This window comes from Anoplolepis gracilipes, chromosome 2, assembly GCF_047496725.1.
Source record: "Anoplolepis gracilipes chromosome 2, ASM4749672v1, whole genome shotgun sequence".
Lineage (NCBI taxonomy): Eukaryota > Metazoa > Arthropoda > Insecta > Hymenoptera > Formicidae > Anoplolepis > Anoplolepis gracilipes.
Window position 1 is genome coordinate 21591889 of NC_132971.1, and position 23304 is coordinate 21615192.

The window sequence follows — 23304 nt, forward strand, 5'->3', positions numbered from 1 at the left end:
TGTTGATTCAGTCGACGAGAGTTGACAAGAGCGGACGAAAGTGGACCGTGGCCGGATTCGCGCGAGCGTGTATAACACATACGACATAATCACGCCGGTTAGGTCCGTTCTCGTTCGCGAACGGAAAAACGACGGCGTTGTACAACAACAAGAGGAAGAGAATGCGCGTGTGAAGGCGTATTATATTTTTAAAATCGTCGGCATCGAATCGAATTGGATGTATTAGTGTCCGAGACACCGGCACGCACAATCGGGATAACCGGAATCCACGCGAGAGACCTGTCTGTCATTCTCGGCAACGTCGACGTTTCTAGAGCGATTTCCCACGCATCATCGAGCGACACATATATATATATAATATAGGTATGTATATACACAATTATGTACATACAGTTGCGCGGCCGGATTATTGATTTTTACCTTCGGTGAGAAAAGCGTGTAATCATACATATATACACAGGTACTCGCGCTAACCGGCTCGCGTGACAACACATCCGCGTGTGTTGTCCTTTAATCAGGGTATCATCGATGGGCGGTTTAGTTTCTAAGAAACGTTCGAATACCAGAGCACAACGATAAGAATCATTCTTATACTTTTGCTTTTAATCGGCCTTTTGAACGCGATTTTTCTCTTTCTCTCTTCTGAAAACATTTAACTTACTTTATCATTTTCAAAAGAAAGATCTTCTATGTTAACGTCAATTATAATTAATTAAATTGCTCGTCGTCCTTGTATCACAGTTGATCTCTGCAATTTATAAAAGGAAACAATAATCGGCCTATATCTCAATGGTTCGACTTTATTCCATCTGCTAATTAGCAATTGTGTTCATCGTTGAAAGTCTAGAGACTTTCGTATCAATTCTCTACGCAATCGCTAATTAATTCTTTCGATCCGCCTTTTCTCTCGATCATTTTTGAAACAAGTATATCGAAGACATATATAAAAGAGATTAAAATAAATTTTGAATTATAGAGATAAATAATTTTTCTCACATTTCTTATGGAAAATTTTCTTTCTATCGAATGATTTTGATTTATACTGTCGATGTTTTTATAGCTTTGCCAATATTTGTCTATAATGCTTTAATTAAAATTTTTACATACACACAATGCAACTGTAATGGCAATATAACGGATGTAGAAAGCTGCTCTAATAAACCAATCAAACTGCCATATATTCATCGTGTCGCTCCAATAGGGATCATTGTTTTCTTTAAAGCAATATTTGAATTATTATAGCGTTATCAAGCACGTTGTTAAGATTAAGAATGCATTATCAATAAAATATGAATCAAGTGCATCTTTTAAAGTAGAATTATAATATCATACATTTTATATGTGTGTTCGTTTAATCAATTTCATCATATGTATTTTATATATTTATTGAAATAGTAATAATATATTTATATTTTATTTTACTGAAATAATAGAAAATTATACGAAATAATGAAACTGAATTCAAAATCAGTTTGTGTGCAAATTCAAAACTTTATTATTTGTTATCTTTCAGGATATATTAGATAAACACGTGAATTAAAATCTAGTTATTTTTAAAAGCAATGTGTATACATAGATATAATTTATCTAACAATTATATTTGCACAAATATAATAGAGGGAGAGAAAGAGAGAGAGAGAAAGAATTCTTGATTTCTATATTGCACTTTATTATCTATACAATGATAAGCAGGATGATAAACAGGAACTCCTGCTTCCGTAATCTTTCGTTTCGCATTACATAAACATTTATACGACTGTTATAACAGAATGATTCATGGTTGATATAAAAAAAAAAAATTCACAATAACGTGTCAAATTCTTTTCTTTCGAGGACGCATTAATTTTGAATTTGCTTCGTCAAAAAATGTACGTAGTTCAAAATTATAATTCGAGATGTAAATGAGAATAAAACAGGTGTACGGTATGCCAACTCGCAAACATGGCATCAGTTGTCATTGATCGATAGCGTGTATGCTCAAACATTTCAAGCGCGTCCTTGCCTTTCATGAATTATCAAGATGTTCTTAACTACAGCCAACACTTTTTATTCTACTCTCTGCTCTATTAATTTTTTTTTAATGTTAAAAAACAATTATTATGCATAAATATAAAATGCTAATCGCCGTTACTAACGTAAGTTCTCTTAAATAACTTAAACATTAGCTGGCTTCATATACAAGAGATATTGATGTAATTATTTTAATTATTTTTTTTTCCGTTTCGAAAGAAGTTGTAAGACTTCTCTCGAGCGCAAAATTGCTCTTGACAAAAGCTTAGTGTCTCATCGTTGCCTAAAATATCTCGGCTGCTACAGTACCTATTTAATTTCAAAATTGTACAGCCATTGGCAAAATTATTAGGCACCCTTAAATTTTCCGTATTTCTTATTTTGTTAATAGTATATAAATACTAAAAGGATTAAAAAATTTTTAAAAACTATCGATAGCACTTTAAAGCTAAAATTTCAAGCTTTAAAATGTTTTTTTAATTTTTCGTCTGTCATAATTTTTCGCCGAGTGTCGACAACATGTCTGAAAAATACAGATTTAGTTTCAAAATTATGTATCTCGTACAAAAAAAAATTGTAGAAAAGTTTAAAAAAAGCATGTTGTAGGCAAAATGTTGTAGTTTATGAACTTGACTTAAATTTTTCGAGAGAAATTTTTTTACCGAGCTGCAGAATGTCAAAAATACAATAAAATTTTAAGAAATTAAACAATGTTCTTTTTTAAAGCGCAGAACAAGGAAAATACAAATTTTTTTAATGTACTGATAACGTATTAAAGTTGCTATCGGTAATTTTTAAAAAATTTTGTATTTTCTTTGGTCTATGCTTTAAAAAAAAACATTGTTTTGTTTCTTAAAATTTTATTGTATTTTTGACACTCTGCGACTCGATAAAAAAATTTCTCTCGAAAAATTTAAGTCGAGTTCCATAACTACAACATTTTACCTACAAAATGCTTTTTTTTAAACTTTCCTAATTTTTTTTTGGCCGAGATACATAATTTTGAAACTAAATCTGTATTTTTCAGACATGTTGTCGATACTGGGCGAAAAATTATAGCAAACGAAAAATTAAAAAAACATTTTAAAGCTTGAAATTTTAGCTTTAAAGTGCTATCGATAATTTTTTAATCCTTTTAATATTTACATACTATTAACAAAATATGAAATACGGAAAATTTAAGGGTGTCTAATAATTTTGTCAATGGCTGTATGTCTGACAATGAGTAACAAAACGAATTACGGTCGATTCAAATCCTTGGTTTATTGTTAGAAATCATCATCGCAGGTGCGTTATTACACAGTAAAAAAATAAAATGTTAATTTTAACATTTTTTGCATGTCCTAGAAGATCCGCTCTAAATTTTAAGTTAATTAGATAACTCATCAAATATTGTGTGTTATTTATTGACAAATTAGAAATGTTAAGTAATTAACACGAAACTTTAGATTTATTTCTGTTATTGTGACTTTAAGTGTAATGTAAAAATAACATACAAATTAATTAAAAACTATGTGAAAGGATAGTTACAATAACTTGTAAGAAATGTTGATAGAACATTTTCAAGTTCATGATTACTCAAAGATTTTTTATTTTAACTTTTCTTAGAATGTTAAATTGATTTTGAAACATATTGATTGTTTCAAATGATTGTTAATAATGTGTTAAAAGCACTCAAAATAATATTGCATTTCTAAGAGACGTACACAAAGTATTAAGTTATGAAATTGACATAAATGTCAAACGCACGAAAATGTCATAAAAATAATAACATATCAACTGTTACTGTATGTTACTTTTACATTGAAGTCGTAATCAAAATGTGGTAACACAAGAAAATTTTAACATATGGACGCACAATTTTTTACTGTGTAAGGACGGTAAATGGGCGCGTTATGATTCGCCTCAGGGAAGCAGAATCTTAATTAAGAATTAGAGCATTTGTAATATATTATTATATTAATGATATTAGAAAAATTGAAAAAAAAAATTTGAAACTATAGGAATCCGGAATATTAGTTTCTACAAAATTTCTATTAAGCCTCGTTTTTTAAAGATACCTAATTGATCGAAGAATAAAAGGCGCGACTCGTAATAAATTTATAAAAAAAAAACACATATTTGCCGCGACAGATGAAATGCAAATTTTCGCCATCGAATTAAAATATTCTAGTCTATTATCGACCGATAGATTAAGCAAAGTCCGCTGACAATCGGATCTCGAGATCGTTTCTTCTAGCGTTCGCGTGACTAGAAATTGCTTTGACAAAATCGAAGGGGGTGGCGATGGTGGAGATGGTGATCACGTGTACTAAAAATCGTTCTGTATTTCGTCTCATATAGTGGCACAGGAGAAAAAGACGATGCGCCGTACTGTTTTCCCTGGTGAACTGGACTAGAAGAGAGAAAGAGAGAACAGAGAGAGAGAGAGAGAGAGAGTGCGCGAATCGATAGCGGATTTCGGCGGTGTTAGGTCAGCTGCTGGTGTTTTCCATCTCCAATCTCGTCGGTATTTTCTTTTCCTGTTTCTGCCCTGGAAGAGTCACGGACTGTACGACAGGCGGTGCGCTGCTGAAGAAAGCCACCCATTTCCGCGATGAGAGACCCCGGTAACCAGGCCAAGTACGAGCAGCTCTTGGACGACGCCGGCCTCGAGATCCGCAACGACGAGAAAGAGCGCAACGACGAGAATGCGACACTGAACGAGGTGAGCCCAGTCGCGGATCACGTGAAACGCGTCCGCGTTTTCGCAACCCTAGATAATATACGGTATAGATAATAAATATATTTCAAAATTTATGTGTATGCATATATATATGGAAAAAAAAAAAAAAAAAAAAAAAAAAAACAATTATGATAACCGCGGAAAAAAAATGCGAATATCTTATATATATATTATTTTTGATAAACATGCGCATCCGTATTTTCAAAAATAATAAAAACATTAAATACACCATATTTTCAAATATACATGTTTTTTCCTCCGTTTTTATCATTATGTAGAATTATATAGAATCTAATTTTCTCGTAGAAAAAAATATACAGAGTACAAAAAAGGCTTGATTTTACTCGCTATTTTAGTATATTTTATTTTCATTGTATATAAATGAATTATTAATTCGATAAAATCAAAATACCAAACAAACTTGAATCAATTAAATTTAAAATAATTATATATATTAAATTTGCACATAATTGATATGTATTTTACACATTTGTGATGTACAAATATTCAGTAGTAATGTGACAGATATCGTTGGGGGAGGGAGAGGAGAGTCAAAGTTCGCTAAAGTAGCACGTGTATTGAAATGTTTTAATATCGATCGACCGGTTTAATAGACATCAGCTCGTATCTGAATCGTAAAAACATTTTAATAAAGAAACTTAGTTTTACGAATAAAATATGAATTTATAAAAAGATATATAATCACGCTGCTTTCAAGCAATCAATATATTTCTTCTAATTAAAGGAATTATAGATTTTATGACCTATATATTGTATATGTATACATATAAGTGAAACTCGTACGCACTCATATGCGCAAGGACGTGCAAATGAGAGCATTACTAATAGTTTATGCAACAGTAATAATTACTTTAATAGCATCCGCCTGATAAGACACGGAAATGTGATAATCATTTTTATGTCAGCGAATAAAATGCATTTCTATCAGTCTGCATTTTACAAAATCTGCTAAAATAACATTAATAAGCCCGCTTGTCTTAATAAGCACGTTTTAAATGCAGCAGTGCACCTATAAAAAACTCATAATAAAATCACACGAACCTAAACTAATATTCGCGATAAATCAAAGAGAAATATATAAATATATCATTGTATTTGTTTTATCAGTCATTTGGCTCGCGAGTTCTTTCAAGTTTGTTTTAACTGTACTTTTCGCAATATTATATTTTATTTTCCATAAATTGTCACGCATTCAGATTGAGAACCACTGGTATATACAAACGTACATGTATACATATATATACGCAAGCACGTGTCTCCACGTATGATTGATTTTGCAGGAAACTAAAATGGGATTTAAAGAACATTGAATAAAATGACAAAAAGAAAAACCGATAAAAAAGCCGACTTTTATTATTTATAAAATCGCGCTCTTCCAACGTGCGAGATATCGATAATTTATTGATTCGACGACGCAGCGTGATAAGTGATTTAAAGAGAAATAATTCTTTTATTAAATTTTAATTAATTTATTTAATAATTGCATGATCGATTATTTTGATTAAATAATTATTTAGATTTAGAATTATTAGTTTTTACATTAAAATAAAAATAATTAAATAATTAAAATAATTAAATTAGAATTAATCAACTAATTAATTATATTAAATAAAATTAAATTTGTAAGATAAATATATGTAAATAATATATATATAATAAGCCTTTTATTTATTATATATAAAATCTTTTATCTTTATTATTATTATTATAAAAGCTATAACACATTTTTAGATTTTTTATTTTATAAAGATTCAATATATATTTATAATTATAATATATGAACAAAAGTATATAATTACAAGTTATTTTATGTACAACATTAAAATATTTATATACTAATATATATTAATGCATGCATTAAAATTAAAATGTTAAACAGCACTTTAGCGCTTCTCCAATGTTATTATTATATTAAAATTATATTTAAGTATGTGTTGATTATATAGGAATATTACTTGTTAATAATCAATAGTATTTCTAAGAAACTAATTTATAGATCGCTCACTTATCACACTGTGCGGCGTCGCCGAATTCACACACGTGTGTGTGAGACGTGTATACGTAACGTGGACGTGAGTGTCACGCATGTAACTTTGTTCACGCGACGATCACATGCAATTTCTTTGTTATTTCACTTCCTTTCTTATCTAATATGCCGCTCTTTTGCCAGTTTGTTCTGTAATTGACACACAAACTATCCAATTATTATAATTTCGATATATTTATTCAAAAAAATGTGTCAAAAGACTAATATCGAATCATCGTTGTGAGGTTAGTATTTAAGTTAATTTTTGTTGTTTTATCTCGTACATGCTCATTACTCAATATATTTGGAATTAGAAGAGATTTTTAAACCGAATTTGTGTAATTTTCCTGTATTCAATGCTGTATCGTTGGGTTTTTTTTTTTCTTTTCCTTTTCTCATCGCGGTTTTGACAATGTGTGTACATGTGATATATATATTTTTCAAACAATTGCAACAATGAGATAACGCGCTAATTTAACGTTATCGAAAAGATAAAATAATAAACATTGCGGCACATGTATATGTCATATGTTACAATTTAAACAAGTGAATCTTACACATTATTTCACTGTCCTGTATTACTTGAGAAGTGTTTCCATACTTAACATCTCTAGCTTCAATCAAGTTTAACTTTATTTAAGTCTATTTAACTGTGTTTCCAAACATACGTTTAATATACATATTTTAATATGTTTTACAACAAGGGTGAAGACCCCGAGATGTGGTTGACAACAGCAGAATCAGCTAGTCTCGGGGCGGAGGAAGTAGCAGCCAGATTGCACGTTGATGTGCGAACAGGACTCACATGGCAAGAAGCCGATCATAGAAGACAATTAATAGGTTTTAATGAGTTTACGGTAAAGGAGGAAGATCCACCATGGAAGAAATATATCGAACAGGTGTGGTTGAATTTACTTTTTATTCGTTTGCTTGTTAAATATAAAGATGATTGATGAAAGTTGTAATTTTTAAGAAGAATATAATTTATATTAATATAAATTATATTCTTCTCAGAAATAATTATTAATATAGTTTAAATGAATTTTTTAAATTGAACTTCTTATACTTTCTTTTTTTAGTTCAAAAACCCATTGATTTTACTCCTACTCGCCTCTGCATTAGTCAGCATATGTATGAAGCAATTCGACGACGCTGTCAGTATTACTGTGGTACGTATGTTTCAATATTTTTGTTAATCTCTGTCCCTTCCAAGAATTTTGGCAGGCATTATCTAACCATCGCTTATGTTTGTGATGTTACCTCCTTTGTAGGCTATCATAATAGTGGTGACAGTTGCATTTGTACAAGAATACCGATCGGAGAAATCTTTAGAGGAATTGAATAAATTGGTACCACCAATATGCCACTGGTAAATAGATTCATGCTTCTAAATGCTTTATTAACCGTATATAATTTAACATATAACAGTAATAAATATATAGGCGATTTTGAGAAACAGCATGCATCTAAATTTATAGTATTCTTTAGAAATATGGTATATATCTTTGGAGAATATACTAACTCTTAATATGAAGCATTTTTCTTTTTCTGCAAAAATAAAAAAGATACAATATACCACAGTTTAGTTCTATATCTTAAATAAAAGAAATCTCAAATAAAAAAGATAATTGAAAAGACAAGCTAGAAAATTTATATAAATATATATATATATATATATATATATTTTTTTTTTCAAGATTTTTTCAACATTTTACTTCATTATATTAATTAATGTATACATTTTTACATTATTATTTAATTCCGACATTTTATTTCCAGCTTAAGAGGGGAACGTGTAGAAACATTTCTTGCGCGTAATTTAGTTCCTGGTGATATTGTGTATTTAAATATTGGTGACAGAGTACCCGCCGATATTAGAATATTTGAAGCCACAGATTTGGCGATTGACGAAAGTAGTTTTACTGGGGAGACCGAGCCAGCGCAAAAATCGACGGCTCCTCTGCTCAAGAGCAATGGGTTGACGTCGAAGAGGAATATTGCCTTCATGGGGACTTTAGTACGCTGTGGAAATGGCAAGGTAATTTTGTTTGAGTTAAATCTAAAATCTTTTACGACGGTACGACTGCGCTCTACCATCAACTTATATTACAATATCGCGTGATACAGGGAATTGTAGTGAATACGGGAGAAAAGAGTGAATTTGGGGAGGTTTTCTCGATGATGCAGGCCGAAGAAGCGCCAAAGACTCCGCTACAGCGAAGCATGGACATTTTAGGTACACAGCTGTCCTTCTATTCGTTCTGCATTATTGGTATCATCATGCTTCTGGGCTGGATCCAAGGTAAGGCTATCCTTGAGATGTTTACCATTGGTGTAAGCTTGGCAGTGGCAGCCATACCAGAGGGCTTGCCCATCGTGGTGACTGTGACATTGGCATTGGGAGTGATGAGAATGGTCAAGAGAAAAGCTATTGTGAAGAAATTACCAACTGTTGAGACTCTCGGTAAGTTGCAACTATAAAAATATTTAAAAAATTATTTTCTTATATTTAATGTATATGTAAAATAGTTAATGTATCTGTATATGTGATTTTAATTTATTAAGAAAATAAAATAAAAATTGTGTAGTTATATTTATTTTAAAGCAACATGAAAAACGAAATATAAAGAAAATTTTCGATAAGCCAAATTACTCATTGTTGACATAAATGATATGTCAAACATAGTTTACATTATTTACACATATAGATAAGCTATCATATTTTAAACGTAAATTTTTTTTTTTCTTTTTTTTTACGGGACTTAGCTGAGATACTACCGTGTCTCTTGATGTAGACAATATGAAACGATTCATATAAATGTAATTTTGAAATCTATGACACAATCCTAGTCTTACTTAAAATTCTTTTAAAGTATATTTTTGCGATTTGTATAAAATTTCAAACGTATAGAGATTTTATTTTATTTTTAGGTTGTGTAAACGTGATATGTTCTGATAAAACTGGTACAATCACGAAAAACGAAATGACCGCTACGATTATTGTAACATCGGAAGGTTACATCGCGGATGTTACCGGAGCAGGATATAATAATGTAGGTGAAGTACGCATACGAAAATGCGACAATATTGATCTCGCTCGTGCCGCTATTAGTAACATGCTGGAAGTGGGTTGTGTGTGCAATAACGCAATCATACAAAACGATACTCTACTCGGACAACCAACGGAAGGCGCGCTTATAGCCGTGGCAATGAAATTTGGAATGTACGGCGTCGCTGATAAGTATTTGCGACTTCAAGAGTATCCGTTTTCTTCGGAGCAAAAGATGATGGCTGTGAAATGCACGCCAAGGTTTGGCGAGGTAAATTAAACCAAAAGATTATGATCTTTCTGGTTATATCATAACTAGAATAAGGTTCTTATTCTTAGAATATATCAAATACAAGCTCAATTTATTCTCTATAATTCTACACAATTTTAGAATAGGCAAGAAACATACTTTGTAAAAGGTGCTTTAGAGAAGATCTTACCGCAATGTACAAAATATTATGAGAATGGTCAAGTATATCCGCTTAGTCAAAAAAAGGATCAGGAATTTTTAACAGAAGCATATGATATAGGTCAACAAGGATTGAGAGGTAGTATTATCTTTTTGTAAAACAATAGATATAATCCAGGACTTTTATAAATTTATATTTTTCCGTAATTCATATACAAATTTGTGCACTTGCAGTGATTGGTTTGGCTCGTGGCTCCTCGTTGCAAGACCTGATTTACGTCGGTCTAGTTGGTATTTGCGATCCACCGAGACCGCACGTGCGCGAATCTATCAGTATTTTAATAAACAGCGGCGTTAAAGTGATAATGGTGACTGGTGATGCCAAAGAAACTGCAGCTGCAATAGGTACATAAATAAATGATGTCATATATGTTATAAAAAAGAGAGATTTGTTATTGCATTTCTTATGGACACAAATTTTTACGATTACAGAAGATATTGTTAATAAGATAAGAAATTGTTGAGTTAATGTGTTCTTCCTTTGGTTAGTAGGCCAAGAAGTGACACATAGGTTGACTCGTCAAATTAAAAATAAAAATAATAGATTGGAAACCTGTATTAAAATAATTAAAAAACAACTCACAATTTCACTAATTAATGAAAAAATTTTTAGAAGAGACAATGTGTTAAATTGTAACTTACATAATTGTTCTAAAATTTCTTAATTATAAAAATGTTTAACGATGGACTGATCTTATGATAATGGTAAAAGAGTCAACAGTTATATCTTTAAAATCATGAATAGTAACAAAGTCTTTCAGGTTGTTTAGATTTTCGGCAATTTATCTATAATATTTAGATATGTAGAGTTTAAACATTCTGTGTCTGTTTGCAAATTTATACTGTTTATTCATCTTTTTATGAATATCGTCTCTGAGGTCAATCTTTTGTAATAAAAACTTTCTCTATCCAAAATTGTGAATTGATTTTAATTAACACATCAACTCAACAATTTTTTATCTTATTAACAATATCTTCATGTTCAATTTTAATCGTTTGACTAAATAATGATGTTTAACTTTTCCTAAACTTTCGTGTAACTATTTACTGGTGTCATTTAATGATAAATTAATGTACAGTTATATGGCTTAAAAAACCTGTGTTTTTTCTTCTGTTTTTGTACTTTTGCGCTGAAGAAGGTCATAAAATTGACCGAAACGTACGTTAGGATAATAGATTAAATTGTTACTTATTGTTAGAATTAAATTTTTGCGCACTAATTACAGCGTTTGCTCTTACTCGCCATTTTTCGAAATTAATTTCAGATCTTTTAAAAAGCTTATATATTATATTTAATTTTTCTTATTATTTTGCAGCTAGCATAATTGGATTGGATACGCTTCACAGTCGGCTATTGTCGGGGGATGAAATTGACATGATGTCTGAGCATCAATTGGAACAATGCATTAATAACGTTAGCGTATTTTATCGTGTAACACCCAAACACAAACTTTGTATCGTAAAAGCTTTACAAAGGAATGGCAATATAGTAGGTATGACTGGTGACGGTGTAAACGACGGAGTAGCGTTGAAAAAGGCCGATATAGGCATTGCCATGGGCAAAAATGGCACTGACGTGTGCAAGGAAGCGGCCGATATGATTTTAGTCGACGATGATTTCGGAACTATTATGTAAATATTTTATATTAAATATTTTTCGTACATTTTAACATACATACGTACAATGAATTAATAAAAAGACGTATTCATTGTTATCGATTCTAGCGCGGCAATCGAAGAGGGAAAGGGGATTTTTCACAATATCCGTAATTTCGTAAGGTTTCAATTGAGTACTAGCATAGCCGCGCTCTCTCTGATTGCTCTTGCAACATTGATGAGTATACCGAATCCTTTGAACGCTATGCAAATACTGTGGATCAACATTATTATGGATGGTCCTCCAGCTCAAAGGTCAGACATTGCTAAATATCTTTTCGTCAAATATATTTTTTTCCCGTATATATGTACATTAATTTCTCTTTGTTGTGTGTGTGTGTGTGTGTGTGCGTAGCCTTGGAGTAGAGCCAGTTGATAAGGATGTTCTAAAGCAAAAGCCACGTAACACAAAAGAGCCAATGATCACGCGTCATCTCGTAATCAATGTTTTATTGTCTGCTAGTATCATCATTCTTGGCACCCTATGGGTATATAACAGAGAGGTATGTTCAAGAAACAAATTAGTCTTTCAAAAAAGAGATTTACAATTTTTTCTCTTATACATGTTTTGTTTTCAGATGGTTAATGGAAATACTGCAAGAGACACTACCATGACATTCACTTGCTTCGTATTCTTTGATATGTTTAATGCTCTTAGCTGTAGATCACAGGTGAGATTCTGCGCGTTTCCTTCAGTTTTGAACCAGGATGAAGAATTGCTTTAATCTCTAACTTTTCTCTTTCCGTTTTTATTTCAGACAAAATCTATATTTACAATCGGTTTGTGGAGTAATAAAATGTTTCTAGTAGCGGTAACGTTATCTGTCATCGGACAAATGTTCGTGATCTATTTTCCTCCGTTGCAAAGAATATTTCAGACTGAGGCTCTCACGGCGAAAGGTATTTCACGCTTTTTAAATATATAAAAAAAAGTCTAGTCAGTCTATACATGTCTCTGTACAATGCGTTTATTTTCCGTTTTGCAGATCTTTTATTCCTGGCAGCATTGACATCGAGTGTCTTCGTGATCAGTGAAATAAAGAAGTTCATCGAGAGACAGCTGCAGAGACGGGGTCAACGCGTCAACAGCCAGTATTACAACAAGTTCGAAATGGACTTTGTATGACAGTTGCAGTCTGCCGGCGAGAGCAAGGCGGACAAATATCATAACGAATAAGCGCATCAATTATCGCTTGGCGATATCTCGATACATATGCAATCGTATTCGCGTTTATAAACAATACATTTTACTTCTCACTAACTCACATCTACTCGACTATGCTTGCACATTCGTAACCTCGTCAAGTATGCAGTTATATACGCGTAAAGAAGAATAATAATATTCTTTCGACAAGGATTCTATGTATTGATTGCGCAGTGACTGCGGGCTGTTTTCACCGTTTATAAATTATTTGACATTTTTTTTTTCAGTATATCACACACATAGAAAAGAAAAACATTTCGCTAATGTAGTAGATTACATAGACTGTAGCTATTAGATTATATTTCATTATCGTCTCGACAAGTGAGATTGAATGAATCACCTTATCATAGATGATAGCTACTGCACATTCCATGCACGTTTGATAGGTCAAAGTGACTTTTAAAAATAATATATATATATATAATATAGTTGTAGACTGCAGTCCAAAGCAATGTTTGCACCGAATCATTGTATCTCTCTCTCTCTCTCTTTCTCTCTCTCTCTCTCTCTCTCTCTCTCTCTCTCTCTCTCTCTTTCTTACACACTTTTCTAAATAATGTGCATAATTTTTAAGATCCATTTGTGAGAAGAAACGTCGATTCCATCGTTTATTCATTCATTGTCAATTCACGCTAGAGGAGAAGCGAATCATGCAGCATTTTACCGAGTAAGAAGAAGAAACAAACTTATTGTAATTAAAATCACAAGTCATACAAATCGATTGCATTTAAGAATACAGTTTTAATCAGCGAAAATAAATACTCTTACAATGTTCCTTATTAATTCCACAAACTGCGAAACGCGACGTATCAAGGGACACGATAGTGTCACATGCAACAAGACCATATTTTTGCGAGCCGTTTAATTGAGAATACTTTAGAGTACCAAGTACTCAATTATAGTTGGACCGATCGAGTTCCTAATAGACTTAATTGATGATAGCTTGAGTCTGTTTTAACAAAAGTGGAAAATATTTTTATTTTTATTTTACATATCTTGAAGCAAAGCTATTCAAAATTTTAATGTGAAAATTTTTATGAAACGTCGCATCGGCCGTTTTGGAAAATTATATCGTTACAACTTGTAATACAATATTAAATTATTAGTGATTGATATTTTTGGTATTGATCATAATTCAATTTATCGGTAAATTACAATTTGAGATTACTATCAGAATTGTTATTTAATAGATTTTTGGGACTGGCAATTGCATACTGTTGTTATGATCTCTGTCTACATATATGGAGTTAGTAATAAAAAATTTTGAAACATTTCAATTATTGGGAAGCTTCCATTCAAACTCGGAAAGTTGTGGATAAAAAAAAATTAATCATATATAATTTTAAAAACTATTTAACTTAAGATACAATAATTTATAATGAGAAATGGATATCGCCGTTTGAAAATTTTAAAATGATCTTGATATAATCTTAACTAATTATCCTATATACATATACAAATCAATATATCATATTCCCTTTTAAATCTATTAATTCTTTTAAAACATTTTTAATATAATGCTTATTTTTGGAATATAGTTTAGATTTACATTAAAGAATTTTAGAAGAATACTCGTGTATTGTATCATGTAGATATATTCTCTAAAATCTATTTTCTGTGAGAGGAACAAAATTAATAACAAAATTTATTAATAACAAAAACAACTTTTTAAATGTTTAATACATTTTACATACAAAGTACACATTTTATTGCAATTTTTAATCTTGATATTTAATAAAAAAAATGAATTTCTTCAAGAAAAAGGAATTATATCAATCAATTTCTTTAAAATAGAAAAATATAATATCAATGAATTCCTTCAAGAGGAGAATACGTTTTATATTGATATAGCTCTGGTCCACCATAACCGTATAGCAACTTTCCCTTGCCATTTTCGTCATAATAAGGATAGCGATACCTTGGCCTAAAAAAAAAGATCATTATAACGGTATTATTCGGACGCTATATAATGCGCAAAATATTTTTCTCTGTTTACCCTAGAATACGTATTGATTGACTAATTTTATATTAACTTAAATTTTTCTACAATAAAATATTCCGAGATGTTTGCTTCATCACTTACCGTTCGAAATATTGGAAATTAGGCGCTTTAGGTTCCGGAATCATAGCTGTACTTCCATCGATTAGAAGGAAAAAAATAGTAGCGAACACAGTCATAATCAGCCACTATAAATGCATCAAAATTTCAAACAATAAAGCAAAAAAAAAAAAAAAAAATTCTTATTTTATTTTTCATATATAATGTACAGATAAGAGAGAAAACGTTCTCTAAAAATATCTTGCGATGTTTGTGTAACGTATATATATTATCATAATAATTAAAAAGTTGCAACCGAAACGACGAGTTTTTTTAATTAAGTTGTTCACCTTAGTGTGACTCGACTTTCACACGGAAAAAAGTGCATTCTCGTGATATAAAACATATTTTATTTCTATTACTTACAGAAATAAAACTCGCCATGGTAGATGATCGCAATAATTGTTGTTGCTCGATTAATAATCACAGGAAAATAATCTTGTAAATGATATAAAGCAAACACTTTTTTCTTTTATTAGAATAACATAATTAAATAATTTAATAAGTCGTCGATATTACAAGATGATGTTGATTACGTCGTTGCGACCAACGTTTTAGGTTCGCGACGAAACTCAGTCTGAATTTCTTCATTCCCCTACCATATCCTAATTCTTTCTCCAACATCTCGATACGGTGAAAGTTCTTGGAAACTTTGTACTACATGCAATGATTACTTCACCTGGATCGCTGATTGCCTGAAATATACGCATGTGTGAAAGTATTTGTAAAACGTGACGCTTTTCGCAACAGAGGACGCAATTTCTACATTCTTAAATATATTTAAAAAAGTAAAAGACTAATATAAATACTGGAGTCACATTTCTTGTTTTTAAACTGTGCATGTAGTTTTGGTATTTGTAAGCTGTTATAAAATCAGTGACATAATTTTAAAAAATCTTTACTATTATTCTGTTTAATTGCAAACGTGCGATCAAACTTTATTCAGCAGAATTAGTCTGCTCGAAATCCAAAAGTGTGTTGTAAAATAATTGGAGAAAATTATATTACGCACAATTGTTGTTATTATTATAGTGGCACAATTATTAAAACATTGAATATTCATGTCAAACGTGAATATTAATTATTAATAAATTATTAATAAGTCAAAATCAACTTTAGTTTTAAGTATATTTATTTGATAAATTAAATTAAATATAGATGAGTGTGATGTGTTGGAAAATGTATGCTGTTAAAAATATGTATGATATTTACTCACTATTACCTATCAGCTTTTCGTTCTTCCACTTATCCATGGTTCCTAATTTGGCTATTGCATGTTCTCCAAAACGCCCATTTTCCTGCTCGTACTGGATTCTTCTTTGTTTACCGGCTTCTGGGTCAAAGTCCCAGTCCGTTGTCTGTGGACGCAATGACATTAATAGTAAAACCGCTAAAGTAAAACTATGTCAAGTATTTTTTTTTTTTTATGCACTTGCCTCGTGGAAGACAGGTGGACCTGCGATGTTATATCCAACTAAATCACGCACAATCTGGTAGACTATAGGGTCTGCACTTGATATCAATGTTTTACTGTGAAGTAATAATGCAACAATCTGAAATACAATAAAATGCAAATATGAGGATTGTTGAATGATGAAATAATTATAATAATTATTGAGATTACCATTAAGATGTCATAAATGCAAAAAAAAAATCTAATTAGCTTATTAAAATTAATTAACATTATTATCGCGCTATGTAATTTATATAAATATGCGTATGTAAATTTATGTTTATATATATATATATATATATAATTTATGTTAATTAAATATGTAATTTATAATATATAGTTTATATTGTGTATATACAAGTAGATTATAATAATTAAATCTTTGTTTTTAATTACTAAACAAGATTAGCTTAATTTTGTTTTGCATTTTTTAAATATATAAACTTACCAATATTTGATGTCGATTCATGCTGGCTCGATTAGGAAACGCTAACTAATTGCTACCCCGATACGGAATGATATCTTTTCAGAAACTCGACCTGCTTATATGAAAATGCTCTCAAGGTCTATTGTAAGGATAGAAGTGAAAGTGAAAAAAACTTTGATTGCGCGTCCAACGCGACACACGAGAGTTTGAAAAATCGGGTGTCCCATGAATGACAATCAGTTATTCATGAATCGATTACCCTGCGATCATACTCAATTCGAATCACGAATTTTCTACGAAGCACGGAATAGGAGGACATAAAAGCCGGATGGAATCGTCGTTCGTTATTTTCCGGTGTTCCGGCAGTAAGTGTAAGTCAAATAAAAACATATGTACGTTGACAAAGCGCTTTTAACGATCGCCTTTTGCGCGGTAAGTTGACTTAGAAATTAATACGAATTAATTCGCTTCAAAAACTTTCCCGTTCGCTCGAAGAGAATTTTTTTTTTTTTTCATTTTATTCTACATCTATTGTATATTTTTTTATTAAATCCCTTTCTCTCTCAGTATACATGTGCGTCGGTATTAATTTCTTAAAGTCATAATTTATTAAAATAATTAATACGATTTATTTTAATTAATTCAATTTTTTCTTTTAAACCAAAATGATTTTTATTGCGGGTAGACAAGCGCATGGTGCAGCGATCGAACGTCAACACGAAATGCCAGAACAATCGATTTGTCATCGTCGTTTCTCACGTGGCCGCAAACGTTGTTTGGGAATCGACTTTCAATTTTCACGAGAAGATTCTGGCCGAATCAATTCCAATTCCGGGAATGGGCTAGGAGTCTTCTAAGTTTCGTACACTTTGGAAAAACCAGCCAGGGTCCGATATGCATCGAGTTCAGACCAGAGGATGGACCGCGCGCAGCGGAAGCATATCAACGACGCTTCGGATATCGCGGACAGTGGCTGATCGAGCAATTGGGAAACGGTCTTGGTCCCGATGTTCGGCTGGATAGGTTGCAACCTGTGCCCAATACCTTCCTGACACCACCTATATTTCCCTTCAAGGATGATAGAAATTTCTTCTGATCCACAATGCATGGATTATATATGCAAGTGCATTTGAATATATGTAATCGATCGACCTACAAATTGTACTCTGTTGAATCAGTGAGATCTCTCAATACTTATATAAAAGTAGATCTAATCCTCAAGTATGTATATAAATCGACACGTCTATTATTTTGTTATTATTTATTTTGTATAAAAGTAAATTAAGAGATTGTTGTTGGATAATTGATATTATTTTGTAAAAAAAATGCCTTATAAGATATATCTAGATAATAAATATATATCTAGATGGGATAAATTGTTTTGCAGAGACAAACGTATTTATAATGCCCACACTTTCACGTAATCCACTTCAAGAGCCGTTTGTTGCGAGTCCCACGTAGGATACCAGTTGTTTTTTGCGTTATAAAACTTATATGTCGCCTATAAAAAAAAATAACTTAACATTAATTGCGTTAACATTAACTTTATTTGCCAAAGTGTCTGATAAACTAACTAATACTTGACCCTATCTCTAGAATATTTTTTTTTAATTTAAAAACTTGTAACATATAAAAACTTTATATTTTGTTATATACAGAGTGTCCCTAATTTAAATAGCAAAACTTCGGGAGCGTGTAGGGGACCAAAAAACTAACTTTAAAAGGACTTTTTGTCTTAGTTTGTCGGTCCCTTACACGCTCCTGAAGTTTTGGCATTTAAATGAGGGGCACCCCGTATATATAAAATATCATACCTTTGACTCGACGTTCCGCCATGGCTTGACATAGCCATTACTCGTAACAAGATCCGGAAATTCGTGGATACCTCCAACAGCGATTCCCAAAGTCACATATGACTGCAAGGAAAATTATACCATTACTCTCAACGTTACGAGATTCAATAAAATTATGAAACTAATCTATCAATAAAAAATATAAAACTTTAGTTCTAACTTACCGGTTTGCTAAATGATCCATCTAAAATCTGTTCGCCATATTCTACTCCGTCAACTTTTACCTCGATGCGACCGCTGCTCCATTCGATCTCGAAGGTGTGGAAGCTGTCCGCCCAAACTTTGCTCGATTGTCTCTTGGGCAGTTTAGACCGGTTAACACTCTGTGAGTCAGTCTCGTTTAAGGAACCGGTCAATCCACCTGCGCTCAATATTTTGCCGCTGACATTTTCACCTTCAGGTGTTGTCAGTATTTCGTTGCCTACCGAACACGCGATCCTAATCTCGCGGTGAAGTCCAAACTCCATTGTATTCTTTGTATTCTCGGCGCTCTCCAGAGTTAACACTGCAAAACAAAATTTGTGGCATAACAAAAACGCAAGACGATTGAAAAGTCTAACGATAACGATAAACTTACAAGGATACACCCAATCACCACGCGGCAGCTTGGCCCTTATTTCGATGCGTCCGAAAAGAAACTCGAATTTTCCTTTTGTATTAAGACGTCCCGAGATCAGCGGTGGCAAAACATACGCGCCGCGACCTTGACGTTGACATTCATCTGTACCAACTTGCCCCGTGCAACTGAAAAGTATAAATAAATTTAATTTTAATTCGTGAAACCTCTTAAAGACATTATGCTATGAAATTACCGCAATTGAAAATAACACAAAATTGTATGATATTAAAAAGAGATTCATATTATTTTCAAAATTTTTTTAAATAAATTTCTTCTTTTAATTGGAAAATAAATGAATTAAAAATGGAACAGTTTGTAAAGTAAACAATAATTGTTATCTTGTACGATCATCTAAATCTTTTAAAATTCTTTGTTAAGAATATAATAATTGATATAATTTTAATAATGCAGAGCTAAACATAAAAAAAATAAAAAATGATTTTGTTATAAAATATACAAAACTAAATAATATCTTAATTCCACTTTAATATAGTTATTTCTTAAAAAAATTATTATATCAAATTATTTATATTTTACTATTACTCGTAAATAATTGTAAAAATAATTTCTTAAAAAATATAGTATCCTTTTATTTAAAATTATTTATCAAGAATTTTCTAAATGCCTGATAAGACTTTGACCAGTGTATTATCTATAATGTAAATTACGATAAAGAGATTTATTGGTAATTACTTTGATCCTATGGAAAAAGCTCAATTTAAAGTCTATAATATATCTGCCAAGATTTAATATAGAATAAATATCAAGCATGCAGGAGATGTGAATTTTGCAAGCGAATGAACAATATAAATTAAATTCTTTCGCGATTCTTTTTTTAGATTCTTTAATTTTAATTTTAAGTGCAATTCTAAAATCATCGAACTTACCCTTCTAATATCAATGTTCCACGCGATGTAAAATCCGTGCCGAATTTAGTATCAAGAAGGATCGGCTTGATGCGCAGCCGACCATCACTTGCATCTGTTACATCATTTGTCATGTATACAACAAATTCATAATCCTGGTGAAACAAAAATAGTATCATGATTTAATCACAATAGTATTTTATGGAACTGGTTATTCTCCGATAAACAATTAATTATAATTAGTCATGATTAGCGATGATGACGTACCGGCGCGCCGGCAAAACTTTGAATCGAATTCCAGATTGTGCTGTTAATATTGTCAAAATTGTCCTCGAAAAGCAATTGACGAGGACAGACTTGCCGTTGTCCACCATTTTCGTAAATCCATGTGGCCGACGTTGTCGTACAGTTTTCTTCAACTTTGTTTCTAATATATTTAGTGCCATCGTAATTGTAAAAATCTAGAAAGCGCGATAAACGATTTAAGAACATTAATAATTAAATATTCAAAAAATAACTATAAAAAAGAGCATTATTTGGACTCTATATGTGATAATTAATACGTTGTATAATTAAAGTAAGATTAAAATCATTAAAATACATATAAGAGCCAAATGTTTTGATCCCACGCTCGGATCCTTTTCAATGGAAGTGCAACAAATTACATAATGAGTTCGACGCAGATCTACTAAAGCGTGACTCCATAAAAGCATATATGTGTTGTATGTTAATTATATATTGTTGATTGTATGTTACTGGTGTATTTTAATGATTATAATCTTATTTTAACTATATGACACACTACTGTGTGACTGGTAGATCTACGTCAAACTCATTGAAGGGATCAACGTTTGGCTCTTCATATGTTGTATTTTAATGATTTTAATCTTATTTTATATGACACATTAATTACCATGTACAAGTTCTGATTGGCTAATTTGATTGTTTTGACTAATAATTAAAAATTGCAAATAACGGAATATTATGTTTAATAAAACCCTTTATAATATGTATAGATTATAAATCAATAAAATTTAAAATCATTCGTATAAATATATTAGTTAACTAACACATTAACCATAATTTAATTAATTTTCCGCCTTAAAAAATGAAAAAGACAGAGGCTTATTCCAACTTTGACTTAATAATCAAAGCTTACCAATAACTCGGTACGATTGATCAATCAAATTGTAACCAAGGCCCTGATATACCACGTGGACCCAATAATAAATAACGTCGTCCCTCTTTAACTCAGTATGCCGGTCCTGATAAGTCCAACGTCCATTACGAAGTTTGAGAATATCTTTCGCTATATGTCCTGCTTCTAAGCCATCAAAATCCTCGTTGAATTTGATGTGGTAGGCCACTAATGTTATTCCGTGTTCATCTGTAAAAAAAGGAAATTCCGATTAGAATGTACAATTTTATCTTTTGTTTATTTATAACAGAGGTCAACTGTACAGGAAAATCAAAGTAGCTATACTAATGAATCTCTTCATCGTAATTTATTATATTATAGATAACACACTGGTCAAAGTCCTATCAGCCATTTAGAAAATTCTTAACAAGTAATTTTATATATTAGATATTTTTTAATAAATTATTTTTACAATTATTTACGAGTAATAGTAAAATATGAATAATTTGATATAATAATTATTTTTTTAAGAAATAATTACATTTAAAGTGGCAGTAAGATATTATTTAGTTTTGTATATTTTATAACAAAATCATTTTTTAGTTCTTTTATGTTTAGCTCTACATTATTACAATTATATCAATTATTATATCCTTAACAAAGAATTTTACAAGATTTAGATGATCGTACGAGATAATTGTATTTACAAACTGTCCCATTCTCAATTCATTTTTTTCACTCATTACAAAATTGTTTATTGAGTAAATAATATCTTACACTTAGAATAGTTTAACTTTCACAATAAATATTTTTTTAAATGAATTTAAAACAAATGTTCAAAATAAACTATCTATATGTAACTGATATATTTTTTTAATTCAATTATTTTATTGATCGAGTGTAGACTTCTCTCTCTCTCTCTCTCTCTCTCTAATTAAGCTGTAATTGTAATCCAACATATTACTTAGATTTTACCAGGAATTGACATGCGCAGTCCTACGGGATGAAGCGCTTCCACTGTAACCGGTGGATGAGTGTAAGCGGCGCGATACTCATGAATATTCACAAAAAATATCCAAAAAAAGAACAATTTTACGAATAAGGAATGCTCCGTCATTTCTGGTCAGTCGTTGTCCTTGAGCCTTAATTAGTCTTAACGAGTTTTTGTCTTATCTTCTTCTTGAATTTCTCGAATTGTTCACAAGTTTCTTGATTTTCCTGTCTTTCCTCCTTTCCCACTCTCTGAATAGGCGAGATTCTTGAAGGACGACCAGTCTTTTCAATAGTATGCGGAAAAATTAGATATCGGAATACCGATTTATTTGAAGTTGATGATTCGCGACCGATGGTCGTGCACTGACTCATTGACGCTTGTTGATCGAAGCGCCTTTTATATTCTCCCTTCTACTAAGCTTAATGAAAAACCGGAATGATTCCTATGTCAGAGATATTGACCGTGAGAATACATTTTTTTCCATTTATTTATGTAATGTATCGAGTGTTATCCAAACTAAAATGTATCGAGTATTAACTAAACTACTGACGCCTTTAAAGCATATCTGCCAAATATTATATGATTATGTAAAAAGTTATGTGCACTTTTTATTAATTTAATTATTTAGTTTCACAATTAAACTTATTTCTCTCGATAATAATCAAAATGAGAGCAAAATGATCAAAATCAAGTTTC

At 31.2% G+C, this 23304-nt stretch overlaps 5 protein-coding genes across 8 annotated transcripts; 2 read left to right on the plus strand and 3 right to left on the minus strand.

Moving 5' to 3' along the window:
• Positions 1-222: 222 nt before the first annotated feature.
• Positions 223-14142, plus strand: Spock (secretory pathway calcium atpase). 3 transcript variants are annotated; one of them, XM_072886577.1, is made up of 16 exons: positions 223-363; positions 4354-4717; positions 7487-7681; positions 7862-7951; positions 8054-8151; positions 8562-8820; positions 8910-9246; positions 9714-10102; positions 10223-10379; positions 10475-10645; positions 11617-11932; positions 12026-12211; positions 12312-12459; positions 12535-12627; positions 12715-12856; positions 12943-14142. In XM_072886577.1, exons 2-16 carry the CDS (start codon positions 4607-4609, stop codon positions 13080-13082), a joined length of 2832 nt encoding a protein of 943 aa, XP_072742678.1. In that variant the 5' UTR covers positions 223-363; positions 4354-4606; the 3' UTR covers positions 13083-14142. The 3 variants fall into 3 exon arrangements, with proteins under 3 accessions (XP_072742678.1, XP_072742680.1, XP_072742681.1); XM_072886579.1 differs by having other exon boundaries at positions 226-363; positions 4551-4717; XM_072886580.1 differs by lacking the exons at positions 223-363; positions 4354-4717 and adding an exon at positions 6729-7027.
• LOC140662896 (uncharacterized) lies at positions 13674-16467 on the minus strand. The gene is made up of 3 exons (XM_072886598.1): positions 15625-16467; positions 15244-15347; positions 13674-15084 (listed from the first exon to the last, which is right to left on the minus strand). Exons 1-3 carry the CDS (start codon positions 15640-15642, stop codon positions 14967-14969), a joined length of 240 nt encoding a protein of 79 aa, XP_072742699.1. The 5' UTR covers positions 15643-16467; the 3' UTR covers positions 13674-14966.
• On the minus strand, positions 15710-17830 carry LOC140662895 (uncharacterized). Of its 2 annotated transcripts, none has more exons than XM_072886597.1 (4): positions 17160-17830; positions 16695-16811; positions 16481-16616; positions 15710-15953 (listed from the first exon to the last, which is right to left on the minus strand). In XM_072886597.1, exons 1-4 carry the CDS (start codon positions 17178-17180, stop codon positions 15934-15936), a joined length of 294 nt encoding a protein of 97 aa, XP_072742698.1. In that variant the 5' UTR covers positions 17181-17830; the 3' UTR covers positions 15710-15933. The 2 variants fall into 2 exon arrangements, with proteins under 2 accessions (XP_072742698.1, XP_072742697.1); XM_072886596.1 differs by having other exon boundaries at positions 16475-16616.
• Positions 17498-18234, plus strand: LOC140662894 (uncharacterized). Its single transcript, XM_072886595.1, has 2 exons — positions 17498-17570; positions 17824-18234. Exons 1-2 carry the CDS (start codon positions 17529-17531, stop codon positions 18232-18234), a joined length of 453 nt encoding a protein of 150 aa, XP_072742696.1. The 5' UTR covers positions 17498-17528.
• Positions 18235-18360: 126 nt separating this feature from the next.
• LOC140662887 (gram-negative bacteria-binding protein 1-2) lies at positions 18361-22987 on the minus strand. Its single transcript, XM_072886585.1, has 8 exons — positions 22590-22987; positions 21636-21863; positions 20744-20937; positions 20498-20631; positions 19569-19735; positions 19156-19496; positions 18953-19054; positions 18361-18639 (listed from the first exon to the last, which is right to left on the minus strand). Exons 1-8 carry the CDS (start codon positions 22729-22731, stop codon positions 18538-18540), a joined length of 1410 nt encoding a protein of 469 aa, XP_072742686.1. The 5' UTR covers positions 22732-22987; the 3' UTR covers positions 18361-18537.
• Positions 22988-23304: the final 317 nt, after the last annotated feature.